This window comes from Pungitius pungitius, chromosome 21, assembly GCF_949316345.1.
Source record: "Pungitius pungitius chromosome 21, fPunPun2.1, whole genome shotgun sequence".
Taxonomy (NCBI): Eukaryota; Metazoa; Chordata; class Actinopteri; order Perciformes; family Gasterosteidae; genus Pungitius; species Pungitius pungitius.
This window is the reverse complement of record NC_084920.1, coordinates 2,137,097-2,150,011: the sequence shown is the minus strand read 5'-3', so window position 1 is coordinate 2,150,011 and position 12,915 is coordinate 2,137,097. Positions and strand designations below refer to the sequence as shown.

Sequence of the window (12,915 nt, the reverse complement as noted above, 5' to 3'; positions counted from 1 at the left end):
ATGTGCTGTAGGTATAGCATGAGCAAAGCATGCCCTTAATACCCTCGCATGATCCCCGCCCCCCCCGCCCCGCAACCTGCACCGCCAGGGCAGATTGTAGGCTCCGCCCCTTTGCCTGAAGGTCACGGGTGTGTTTGCATCTGCAGCTCTTAGAAAAAGCTTCTTCTGGCTGCAGAGTAAATAGGCCCCCGCCCCGTAAAGAAACAAAGCACACGGGTTTCATCTGTTTGAAAACAATGTCTGTCTTTAAGCTCATATATAGTAGTTAACGATGTCGTTCCCAAATTTTCCAGAAGCCGACAGGCAGAACAATAATGTGTTATATTATTTTAGTGTTGAACATTAGTGGACAAATGAACTACTTCAGATAATTTCATGGAGAAACCTGTCTCATGTGTTTTATTAGTTTTATTTGTGCCGCATGTCCACATTCCAGCATAACACACCTTTTTCTCGTTGAATGCGATCACAACAATCTCATTTTGTGATGTTTTTCCAACATTCTTCTCTGCCCACATTCCCCATTAACTACTTTCTTCTTTTGCTTTTAACAGAGCCTGAAAGAGGGACTAACTGTGCAGGAGCGTATGAAGCTTTTTGAGGCAAAAGATTCCAAAAAGATTTGAACATTAAGAATCTGACGTTTTATTTCTCCTTACTGACCTTGTTTTTTTTTTTCTGGTCAGAAGGCTTCAGCTTCTATTGGACTATTATTGGAATTGAAAATTCATTTATCAAGATCTGTTATGAACCTGGACCTGCTGCTTCCACGCCTCCCATTAACATCTCCCAGGTTTTTGTTGTTTCTTCTTTTTTATTAATTGAAAAATGTTTTTTTGAATCAACCCTGTAGGTTTCTTTAAAGACAAATCCATAGATGTGTAATCTATCCAATAGATTTGTGTCAAATAAGCTGCGAGAGGGACACGTGACATTTTTACTGATTTTCCAAAATGCCAAATTAGACAGCAATACACACTATGAATAATATATATTTCCCAATATTAAATATCTGCTGTATTTTATTATTGTTGCAGTTTCTATATCTTATAATTTTAATGTGTGTGTTGTCCTGTTGTACATAACTACTGGATATGAGTACGGCTTGTTATTGATCGTTGGGGTATCTGCTGTACAATAACTAGGGTTTGGTTGATGGTGGAAAAACAATGTGATGCTGAGCTTGCTTTTGTATGAGTTTTCTAAAGTGGAGTTTGTTGTGTGTGAAGGGGGAACAGAGGGGGGGGGGGGGGGGGGGGGTGAGATTGCACTTATCTCTTGACTACTTGGAAGCTTCTTTTTTTTTATATTCGTCTCAAATTGGTGTAGTGACTTTAGGTCAATTATTGCAGTGCAACCAAACATTGTGACTTCTGTCACACTTAGTGAGCAACTGTGACTTGTTAGTGATACTGGATTCTTTTCTTCTTTTTTTTTTTACATTTTCTTAAAACCTAAATTTGCGTTTGCTCGGTTTTGAGTTTGGTGTGAGAATTTCCTTTCAGAAAAGAAACTATTTAGGACTTTGCATGACTCAACCGTATCATTTGAACTGCGGATTGATTGCCTTTTAGTGCTTGTATTGTGAAGCTCTTGACACTAACCAGCTTTGCTTTGCGCCTCCTACTGTTTGGTGTTGAGATTGAAACGTTTCTCCGTAAGCAGCAGCCTTCGATCCCCGACTCCTCACTGAGATCTAGTTGTGCCTCAACTGAGTGACGAGTACAAGCATCCATGCCACCTGTGCAGCTAAGGATACACACTGTATAGTATTCAAACCACAGCGTGCGTGTGTGTCTGTGTGTCAGTGTGTGTGTGTGTGTGTGTGTGTGTGTGCGCATGCCACGCAAGACTTCTGAGTTTTGTTTTAAACCTGTACCTTGCTCATTAGCTCCATATGAAATATATATGATTTTTTTTAATTTTCATTTGAATGTATATTGTCAAATAAATGAAGTGTTTGGAAATCTTGTCATACTTTTTTTTTTTATTTTATTCCGCACATCCACTTAAAATTACATATTCTTGGAGATTCTCACCACACACTTTGAAAGAAACTTGACAAATGACAACTGTGTTTACACTCATAGCTGTGTGCATTTTTCACACATAGACAAAGACCCAATCTACACTACACTCCACATGCCAGAGGAGAGACTCTATACTGCAACAATGTGTCACTCCAAGATGAATTGTTGATTTAGATCGATCGACTTGTGCAGATCAACGACCGAAAAGTAATCTCCCACTATTTTAACAATCTGTTAATTGCTCCTCTGATGTTTCTATGCCAACACGTGTTCTCCACCCCCCTCCTGGCCGTCCCTCAAGGCATCGATCAGTCGGACCCAGAAGGAGGCCCGTTCCTGCGGCGTCTCGGGCCACAGCAGGTAGGTCTTCTTGTGCACGATCTTGCGCAGCCGCGTGTAGGGCGACAGGCAGCGCTCGGGTATCTCCTCCAGGAACACCAGCAGCAGAACGTCGCTGCCGTCGTACAGGAGCCTCAGACTGGCCAGCTGGAACTCCACGGAGCACCACTCGCTCTGCAGGAAGTGACGGGTCACCACGCAGATGGTGTGGCGGGAGCTGTGGATGGCCGCCTCGATGTTCTCCAGCACGGCGGCGCCGGGCCGGAAGTCCCGGTGGTGGAGGCACAGCCTGAGGCCCGCCTCGCCCTCGGCGGGCCTCTCCAGGTTGGGCACCAGCTGTTCCATCACCCAGGCCTCGTCCTTGGAGCAGTAGGAGACGAACGCGTCGTACTGGAACTTGTCCGCCGCCGCCCTCCTGCGTCCGCGTAGTTTGGCCCGGAGGACGAGCAGCAGGTAGCGCATGGTCGGGCCTTGCATGTGCCAGACCAGACACACACACACAAACACCGCGTCCGCCACGGAGCAGGCGACGAAGAGGGCGAAGGCCGCCTGTTCGTAGGAGCAGGCCCTGTCTTCGAACTGCCACAGGTAGGCAGATGTCCTCTCGTTGTCACACCGCAGGTCGTACAGGTAGGACACCTGGAGGGATTTAAGGAGGGTTACTTTTGTTGATTCACAGCATTACATCAACTCCCAGCGTGACCAGCGGTTACCTGGGTTTGGGTGTTGTGGATGGCCCACGTCTTGAACCAGGCATTATCACAGGTGCAGGAAAGTGGGTTGTCCGTAATGTCAAAAACACGCAATCTGGAAACACAGGCAACGTTTGTATCACAGTTGGACCAAACCCCCTCCCCTGTCCGACCCGCTTCCCCCGTAGCTCTTCTACCTGGGGAGGGCATCCAGCATGGGCTTGTCCACAGTGTGCAGGTGGTTTGACTTGACTTGGAGAACCTCCAGCTTATTATCCGGTGGCAACAGGTTAGCGGGCAGAGCGTCGAGGTCTATTCTGAACAGAGTCAGCTTCTTCAGATTTTTCAGAGGGGACAGGACTGCGCTCAGGTTGGTCCTTTTCATCACAACACTATCTATGAACAACTTCCTTAAATTGACCAGAGGAACAAGGGCATCGGGGTGGAATTCGAGCAGGATGCTGTGCCCGATGGTCAATGAGGTCAGGTTACGTTGACCTTGGAAGAAGTGCGGCCCAATGGTACCGACGCCTTCACCTCCGGGACCCTGGTAGTTCAACTCCAGATACTCCAGGGTTGACATGGAAGATAGGCCGACAAAGATGAACAGATTTATACATAAAGTGCATCACTATACTTTTTAATAATTGAAAAAAATGCATACCTCCAGAGAAGTAAGGTCTACGAAAGGAGCTTCAGGGGCGTTAAAATGCAGCCGGTTGTTGTACAGAACAAACTGCCTCAAATTGATCAGGCCGGACAAAATGAATGGTGTCAGCCTCTTGATGCGATTGCCACTTAAATCCAGGTACCTAACGGAAAGATGACTCTGTTAAATAAATGAACACCGACGACGATTGAGAAAAGATGAGCGTATTGCAATATCACATACACAAGCCTGGTCAGGTCACTGAAGGTGCCGACCTCGATGAAATCTATGATGTTCAAGCTGAGGTTGAGCTTGATCAGCCTGCGCAGCCCACTGAAGGGCTTTCTGGTGATGTACTTCAGCAGGTTGAACTGCATGTAGAGCTGCTCCAGTCGGCTCAGCCCACTGAACACCTCGGGTGGCAGCTCGGTGATTTCGTTCTTCACCAGAGACAGGCGAGTCAGGCCCCTCAGGGGGACGAACCAGTGGGGGTCAATGTCACTGATTTGGCTACTGTCGAAGCTTAAGAACGTGAGGCGGCTCAGCCCTTGGAACGCGTCGCTGTGAAGGTGCAGCTTGTTTTTATTCAACTGCAGGGTGGTCAGGCCTCGGTAGCCGCCGAACGCGGTGGGAGACACCTGCTTCAACCCGCAGTTGTTGAGGTAAAGTCGGCTCGTGTTACCCCGACCCAGAGACAACATGGAGACGTCCCCAAGGTCCGCGTCCTCGATGATCACCATGGGTGGAGTGTCGCAGCCCAAGAGGGTGTAGTTATCCCGGGGTAACCTGGATCCCTTCAAGTCAACCTGTCCAATCAAATGAAACGGGCGGAACGGTCATTTTTTAAAATAAACGGGTGATTTCTGCCCGAGCAATTTGGAGCCACGTACCTCGACCCTCTGAAGCCGGTCCATCCCGCTCAGCAGCGCGCAGACCGTCAGCGGCGACTTCTCCACGGACAAAGAGAACGCCACAAAAGTGAGGTTCCTCTTGGTCGCCGCCGAGAGTCCCGCCAGGGCTTCCGCCCTCAACCCCTGACCCAGCAGGCTCCTCAGCCTCGGGTTGGAGGCGAAGGCGTCCGCCCGCAGCTCCAGGCCCGAGTTGTTGGACAGCCGGACGTACTCCAGCGCGGGGAAGCAGCTCGCGTCGAGCCACCGGACGGCGTTGGCGTAGAGGTCGAGCCGCGAGAGCGTGGAGGACCCGGCGGAGCCGTTGCAGCCGAAGGCCTGGAGCTTGTTCAGGGACAGGTTGACCTCTTCGATGGCCGGGAGGGACGCAAGGATCCTCGGGGAGAAGGTCGCCAGCGCGTTGTGGGTCAGGAGCAGCGTTTTGAGGCCGGCGAGTCCATCCAAGGCGTCGGGGTGGATGTGCGAGATGTTGTTGCAGGTGAGGTTGAGCCATTCCAGGACACTCAGGCCGCTGAACTCGCCTCCTTTCAGGGAGACCAGCCGGTTCTGGCTGAGGTCCAGTTGTTTGAGCCCCGGGAACCGGCGGAACGATCCAGGTGGGACGATCCCGATCTTGTTCTTGGACAGGTTGATGGTTGTCAGGTTGTCTGGCATCCCGACGACGACGTCGGCGAGGTTCGCGATGTCCCTGTTGAAGCACCACATGACGTATGACTGGGGGAAGTTCTGAGAGCAGCCTTTAAAGCCGAAACCACAGCAGGCCGAGGTGTTGAGCAGAAGCAGGAAGAGGACGGTCCGCCTCATCTTTGCTTCACGGCTACTTTTCGCACCGACGTCAGTCCAAAGAAATCTAAAAATAATTGGAAAGCAAACGCATCACGAGGAAGTCAGAAAAAAAGCAGCTGCACTAACATTTTAAGAGGAGACGACGCATTTTAATCCGCAAAACTTGGTAACTTTGTGCGTCGTTAAAAACAGAGAAAAACCGTTGAAATGTGGAGCATTTTTATGGAGTAGATTTTATTTAGAAAAATATCAATTTTGGGATTTGAATCTTCTTTTTCTAAATAAAATCCACTCCACAAAAATGCTGTAGCAATCATTGGTGAGATGAGCCGTATTTACGGAGTTTTATTGTTATAATTATTTCTGATTTCCATTATTGCATTGGGGGGAAAACAATTTTACTTTTTTTTAAATTAATGTGACAGCTTCACCAGAAGTAAGTGTCAAAGAGCTTTGTTCCTCTTTTACTTTTTGTATTTTGTATTTTGTTCTTTTTACGTTCAGTGTTTCTTGTTCTATCCCAACTCTGCAGCATCATGCAACAAATCTATTTATGTAAATTCCATTTAGTCCAAATTGTCGTATTCTGACTGCGTGTTGAAAACATAATTTCAAAAACACTTTAGCACTTACCATTTGATGGTCCTCTCAGTAGCTTTGCTTTCTGTGACTGCACTTCCTACTTCAACTGGCAACTTCTTTGAGATTTAATAAGATTGTGGGGAAGGATTTCTCCACATGAGGGAGCCGTCTACTTGGAGTACAATACTTATCACGTCTGAAATATCCGAGTTGGCATTTAGCAGAAAGCCATGATGACAGTAAACTTTTCTTTTGTTACACATTACTATAAAAACTGATGAACGTATCAAATATTATAAATTAAATTCTGATCATTTGATTGAACAGCAGATCCGGTCTGAGTTCTCCTGGTCGAGGCAGCTGACCTTTGCCGCCGTGTGTTGAGTGTGACGTGGTGGAGGTGGGAGGGGGGGGCAGCAGCGTTCGCTGCCCACCCTGCAGGCGACGTATAGTCCAGGTGCGGCGCGGCCCGACGGCCTTGACCTTTTGCGGGAGGGCGGCTTGATCCACGAGGAAAGGCGCAGGTGACCCCGCGCTGATGGTGATTTAGCTCAAGGAGCTGCTTCACCTTTTGCACATCCACCCGACGGTGTCAGGACGGATGGAGGAGGCGCAGCCGGGGCTGCCACTGCAGCGGTGATGGCATTTTGCCTCATGGCGCCAATACCGATGAATTTATGTGCAAACAATTTAACGGTTTATTTCTGTTTTCAACGGTCAGAAAATAGTCAGTTTATTCGGAGAAATACAGTGTGTATAATACAATTTATTGTCATCAAGTGAAACGATGCGATCCAACATGAGATCATCCATATAAAACAATTTACCCTTCAAAATGTTTTACTTACATGTATTAGAATTACAATATTTACAAATCCAAAGACGACGAGGTTTGTCTCAACATGTTTTAATCAATGTTTAAATCATCTTTAAAGAAGTGCTGATGTTACAATTTAAAGTATTTTTTTGGAACAATCAATGTCCATAGTGCATTATAAGACTTTTTTTTTTTTGTTCATTCATTCCCCGTTTGTATCATAAGGTGCAAAACGATGGCGTGCCAGTAATGATGAAGACAGCTGTGTTTGAACATCTGCATGGAGCCACGTTACAGTCAGATGAGAGAAGGTTTAATTGTCTGTGACCGTCTGAGGGCTCGGAGGACACCGGGCCTCGACCCGCTGCTGTGCGGACGCCGTTCTCTTCGGGGTCTTGGCGGAGGAAGGGACGTCGCCGAAAAGCCCCGATCGCCCGTCCGGGCCGAGCAGGACGCTGGAGTCGGCCTCGCACTTGGTGGTCCTGCTCGGCCACAGGGCCTCGGCGGAGAGGACCTCCGACGACGGCTGACTCATCTTGATCAGAACGTCCAACGACTGCTTGCGACTCTCCAGCGAGGCCCTCGACGCGCCTCCCTCGCTCTCTGCTGCCTCCTTGCGCTCCTCCGGCTCCTCGTCCTCGTCCTCCGTCTCCGTCGCGTCGCCTTTGAGGCCCACGTCCTCTCTCCTGCCGCGGGCCCCCGCCGGCTCCGCCGAGCCCCTTTTAACCGACAGGTCCAGCGGGCCGTCGCTGTGGCGGGCCGTCCGCTCCAGCGCCTGCTGGATGTGGGAGAGCTCACTGCGGATCGTGCCCAGGTGTTCCCACAGGTGGCGCTGGGCCGGGAGGTCTTCCTTCTCCAGGTGGGAGATCTTGCCCTCGGCCTCCTGGTACTCCTGCAGGGCCTTGGAGAGGTCACTGAGGAGAGCGGCCACCGACTCCGGGGTCCCCTCCCCGGCCGCCCGGGCGGCGCTGTCGGGGCGGGAGGACGCTTCGCTGGCGGGAAGGTCGTCGCACCACAGAGCCGAGGGGCGCGGCGGGAGCTGAGCATCCTGTGAGCTGAGAACGGGAGACATTTGTGAATATTTCCCTGCTCCAGTATGACCAGAATGACGTTTTACTGCCACAAAAAAAGCACTTACCTCCTGTGGAAGAGAAGTCTATCCGCTGTTGATGCCGTCTGAAGATTCTTCAAAAGGTCCAAACTGAAGCCTCCCACGGCCGGTTTCTTGTCCCCCGGAGCCTCGTGGTCCCCCAGTGGGGCCCCCGTCCTCTTGAGGCCCCAGCTGGCTTTGCCTTCCCTGGCTGTGGTCTGCACTTTATCCCCGACTCTGACGCCCTGCTCGGGGGAGTCTCTCTGCGGTGACGCCCGGCCAGCGGGGGGGACGGCGGCCCCGGGCCGCAGAGCGGGCACTTTCCACAGATTGACTTTGGGCTGGAAGCCGGGCAGAGGGTTCGCCTCCGGGCCGCTGGCGGGCGCCTTGAGCGCTTTGCCGGCGTCGCCCCGACCGGACGCCGGCCCGAACGCGTGCTCGCACAGGAAGGGGTAGTACAGGCCAGGCGGGACGAGCGCTCGGTCGGCGTGGGCGCCGGAGGCCGGGTGCATCAGCTGAGCGGCCGACGCCAGGAAGGGAAGCTGGGCGAGCTGCGCGTGGGTCTGGGCGCTGACGGCGGCGGCGGCGGCGGGAATGGCCGAGTTCATGTAGGAGAAGAGGCCGGGGCTGACGGGGTAGCCCACCCCGAGCACCGACAGGTTGAGTCCGGTGGGGTCCTGGTAATCCACCAGGTTCGGCGGAGGGGGGTAACACGGGATGGAGCCGCCCACTCGGGGCGGCGCGGCCTCCGCTTTGGCCTTGGCGTGGCCGGACGCCAGCAGGCGCCACTGCTCCGACAGCAAGGCGGGCGCCGTCAGATACGTCTTGGAAAGCTTGTAGTGCTTCAGCTGGGCCTCCACCTCCACGGAGCGCGCTCGCAGAAGCTGGTCTTCCAGCGAGAACACGTCCGCCATCAGAAACTCGGACGACTCGGACGGTTTCACTTTCCCGGCAGCGCGCTCGGTGGCGGTGGCGGCGGCGGCGGCTCCTCTGCCGTGGTCCCCGGGGGGCTCTTCGGTCAGCCCGCTGACCTCCGGCCCCTCCGCTCGTCCTCCCCCCTCCTCGTCCTCTGCTCCCCGGGTCCTCCCGCCTCCGCCTTCCTCCTCGACGGACCGCCGCCGCCCCTGCCCGTCCTCGCGTCCGTCCGTCCCCCCGCCGGCCGGGTGCCCCCCCGCCGGCTGGAAGGGCCGCAGCTGCTCCGGGTGCAGCAGGTTGCCCTTTTTGTACGGCCAGTCGGACTCGATGAGCAGCGAGAGGGAGTTCTTGCACAGGCTGTACTTCATGTGGTTGTACAGGTGGGACTTCTCCATGCAGGTGAAGGGACACTGGAAGCATTTGTAGTTGTAGGGTTTGCCCCACGGCCGCGGGATGTAGTGCGGCTTCTTGGGCTTCCGCTCCTTGTGTTTGCTGCCGGACGTCACTTTGCACGCGTCGCCCTTGGACATGGTCGAGTCTTGATATTTGAGAAAATCTCGAGATTGTATTCAAATGATGACGACTCAAGGTATATCTTTATATTGTATGTCTGTTGTGCCACGGTTCATTTCCCCCTTCTGTCGTGGTAAGGTTGATTTTAGAAGGAGCGATTATTGTACCTGCGAACACACAAGATAATTCTGCATGAATGAAGGTGACATCAACATGTATTTATAATATTTATGTATTAAAATAATAAAGTTATATGTGCACATATGTGTGTTGGGAGAGCACGCTTGTTGTCTTCCTGAGCTGATGGTTGCCACTAACCTAACTCGGGGGGAGGGGGCACAATCTATTCTAACTGTACCTGCCACTACTCATTAGTTCCGGTGCAGCACCAGGCGCTGGCAGGGTCCGGGGCTGGGGGGGGGGCAAACAGGGCCGCCACGGGGGACTGCGCACCTGTGAAATTGGGGGGGGGGGGGGGCTTACAATACTAACAGGCCTTGTCGTGCCGAGGGGGGGGGGGGGGGGGGGGGGGGCTGAGCCCTCGGAGGCCGGCTACAGGGGGCGGCGTGGACGGGCCGAGCGGCGCAGGTACGCAGCGGCGAGGGGTCGGCGGGGGGGGGGGGGGTTTGAGGCCTGGTTGCTAATGAGGGCCTGGCTGGGGGGCCTGGGGGGCGTCATTAGCGCAGTGAACGGGATCTGGGTCAGGACACGGCGCATAAGTTCAAATGCTCTCCTGAACTATGACTCTGTATCTATTAGACGGTTCGTTTAAAAGATTTGTTTTCTCTTCATTTTAAAAAGCCATGATTTATGTTATGGATTATGTGACCAAAAATCTTATGATTTAATTCATTCATCATTTTTAACAAAAATTGAATTGTTTCTTCCTTCAAGCTACAGCTTGAATAGCTGCAGTTCTCATACTTGAAGAGAAATTCTATTTGCACCTCTACTGTTTATTGTCAAAAGATTCCTCTTTTTCTGTTTTTCTATTTCCATCCTTTTTCATCATCCATTAGAATTAACTTAATATCCCAAGCTTCTCAAATTCCTTAAAATAATGTAAACACCCCACAATAAATGTTGTTTTTTTTCATCTGTTAAAATACAGAAACTTTGATCTCTTTATACTTTGATTCAGGCCGAGGGGTGAACCCTGCGGGAAAGCCGATGCAACTTAAAACACTTTTTATTGTGTCTTTTTTTCCCCAGGTCATTTAAAGATGAAAGTCTGTGTGAAGCTACAGAAAAGATGAACTTTTTGCCGGTTTTTTTTTCTGCCTGGCGCAGACGGCTCATGACAGAGTTTTATTCATACATATGTATATGAAGCGACCACAGAAGATGGACGGACGGATGGACGGATGGATGGATGGACGGATGGACTCGTGTATGGACCGACTGATGGATGGATGGATGGACTGATGGACGGACATACTGATGGATGGATGGATGGATGGACGGACAGACTGAGGGATGGATGGATGGACAGACTGAGGGATGGATGGATGGATGGACGGACAGACTGAGGGATGGATGGATGGATGGACGGACAGACTGAGGGATGGATGGACGGACAGACTGAGGGATGGATGGATGGATGGACGGACAGACTGAGGGATGGATGGATGGATGGACGGACAGACTGAGGGATGGATGGACGGACAGACTGAGGGATGGATGGATGGATGGACGGACAGACTGAGGGATGGATGGACGGACAGACTGAGGGATGGATGGATGGATGGACGGACATACTGATGGATGGATGGATGGATGGACGGACAGACTGAGGGATGGATGGATGGACGGACAGACTGAGCGATGGATGGACGGACAGACTGAGGGTTGGATGGATGGATGGATGGATGGCCCGTAACGCTGAGAGACAGCAGACCAGCTCATCTATAAAAGCCACAGCAGCACGAAGGCTGACGATGGAGGATGCCGTGAGTCTAACACAGCGTGACAGGCCGTTTCCAACCCGCTCTCCCGATTGGACCCTGAGAATTGTCCCGTTTTGCGGCCGCCCGTCTGATTGGCCCACGTGTCCGCCTCGGGGCTCTGACCTGAGCTCTGAGCTCATAATGGAACCTAACAGCTGCTGCTACGAGCCAATCAATAAAAATCATTTTTACAGTAGTTTTTTTTTTTCTCTCTTCTGGCCACTGCTATCCGCTCGCCTCTCCACTGAATGTGCACTTTGCTCCCCCCCCACCGCCCCCCCCCCCCCCCCCCACCGCCCCGTATCCAAACCCTGCGGTCGTGTTTTGAGCTTTTAGGGCCGATGATCAGACAAGCCTAACCGCTTGAACATCTATTGTTCCAATTAAAGGAGGTTCACCACTAAAAGCTTTGACAAGTTACATGCAACAACAAGCGCTAACAGGCAGAAACGCACACAACAACACAACGTTTAGGAGTAAACTAGTTACCTTTTCAGTATGAAGAGTTGCTTGTCTGCAAAATAACAAAAAGGTTGTAAATTTATAATGTAATTTTTTTTCCTTTTCATTTTCAATTTAAAAAGTCTTAACAAAATTCCCCAAAACACTGACAAAAATTGCATTATTTGACAAACAAAATAAAATATGGTATTAATGTAATAGATTATTATTTTAAATTATTTACAGCTGATCAAATTAGACAGAAAACATGAGATGCTGTTGTTAGGGTTACGCTTTACTTGGTTTGAGGAATTACAGAATTATCCCATTTAATAATACTAAATTGCCCGCATAAAATTAGTGGCAATGCACAGTGTATTTAACGTCAAAAGTCTATATAAAATATATATTTTTAAATTCAATTTTCTCAAATGGGACAACATTCAGCTTGAGAAATTAACAATCAAATTGCAGTGAAAATAAAACCTAAAACTAGTTTTTTTCAATGTAAAAGACAAAAGACATAAAACAAAATCTCAAGATGCGCAAAAGCACAACTTGCATGATCTCCTGAAGCTCCTTTTCAAATAATGATCACTAACTCTTTACAAACTCACCTGTCCGCACGCCACCAGCTACTTGGCCGTGTGAGATATCCGTACCTGCAGAGCGTCCCCGTGCGTCCCCTGTCCCTGGCTGTCCCTGGCTGTCCCTCCTCTGCAGCGGCACTGAGAGGGCAACGCGTCCCGCTCAAATAGGAGCGCAGCAGCCACTGTGCATGTATATATATTGACTGGGAGCATTGCCCCGCAGGCACTACAATACAGCAGCTCCCCCCCCCCCCTCCCCAACCAACTCCCCCTCCCCTCACGGCCGTCCCTCTCCTCCCTCTCTCCCCCCTGAATTGTCAAACGTGGTCTCTACCTTGCAGCCGGATGCAGCACTGTGGAGGCAGAGGTTGGGTCCCTCTTTGTAGGACAGAATGTGGTACGTTTTATGGGTTAATTACTCTTCGTGTGTTTAATCCTGTGTATTAAATGTACATTAAGATGTGTACAAAAAAATATATATATACACGTTTATGTAAAAGAGTGTACAGGAAACAGCAAAGATGAAAGAGGGAAAGCTTTAAACGTGAATTAAAATCTCAACACCTGATAATGTACTAAATCCAGTTTTTAAAACAAAATACTTCTTTGATATAAAA

General features: G+C 50.6%; 3 protein-coding genes across 3 annotated transcripts in view; 1 reads left to right on the top strand and 2 right to left on the bottom strand.

The window, feature by feature from the left end:
• si:ch73-103b11.2 (plectin) overlaps positions 1-1,967 on the top strand; it is a 31,514-nt gene extending 29,547 nt beyond the window's left edge. The window contains 1 exon segment of the mRNA XM_062560163.1: positions 555-1,967. Coding sequence (XP_062416147.1) covers positions 555-626 — 72 coding nt within the window. The 3' untranslated portion in view covers positions 627-1,967.
• An 84-nt stretch (positions 1,968-2,051) lies between these two features.
• Positions 2,052-6,079, bottom strand: LOC119212707 (toll-like receptor 13). The gene is given in 6 exon segments (XM_062560162.1): positions 2,052-3,008; positions 3,083-3,176; positions 3,259-3,873; positions 3,954-4,516; positions 4,601-5,468; positions 6,038-6,079. Coding segments are annotated over 5 exon segments (2,817 nt in total). The 5' UTR covers positions 5,423-5,468; positions 6,038-6,079; the 3' UTR covers positions 2,052-2,285.
• Positions 6,080-6,818: 739 nt separating this feature from the next.
• prr35 (proline rich 35) lies at positions 6,819-12,454 on the bottom strand. Its single transcript, XM_037464322.2, has 4 exons — positions 12,326-12,454; positions 11,757-11,781; positions 7,942-9,488; positions 6,819-7,858 (listed from the first exon to the last, which is right to left on the bottom strand). The coding sequence occupies exons 3-4, from the start codon at positions 9,336-9,338 to the stop codon at positions 7,117-7,119; spliced, it is 2,139 nt and encodes a 712-aa protein (XP_037320219.2). The 5' UTR covers positions 9,339-9,488; positions 11,757-11,781; positions 12,326-12,454; the 3' UTR covers positions 6,819-7,116.
• Between the last annotated feature and the right edge of the window lie 461 nt (positions 12,455-12,915).

Bases quoted from the DNA above. Each gene is read 5' to 3' on its own strand.
- prr35 (XM_037464322.2), bottom strand. From the start codon at position 9,338: ATGTCCAAGGGCGACGCGTGCAAAGTGACGTCCGGCAGCAAACACAAG. The intron at 7,859-7,941 runs GTAAGTGCTTTT...TCCCGTTCTCAG, and splicing joins AGACTTCTCTTCCACAGGAG to CTCACAGGATGCTCAGCTCC.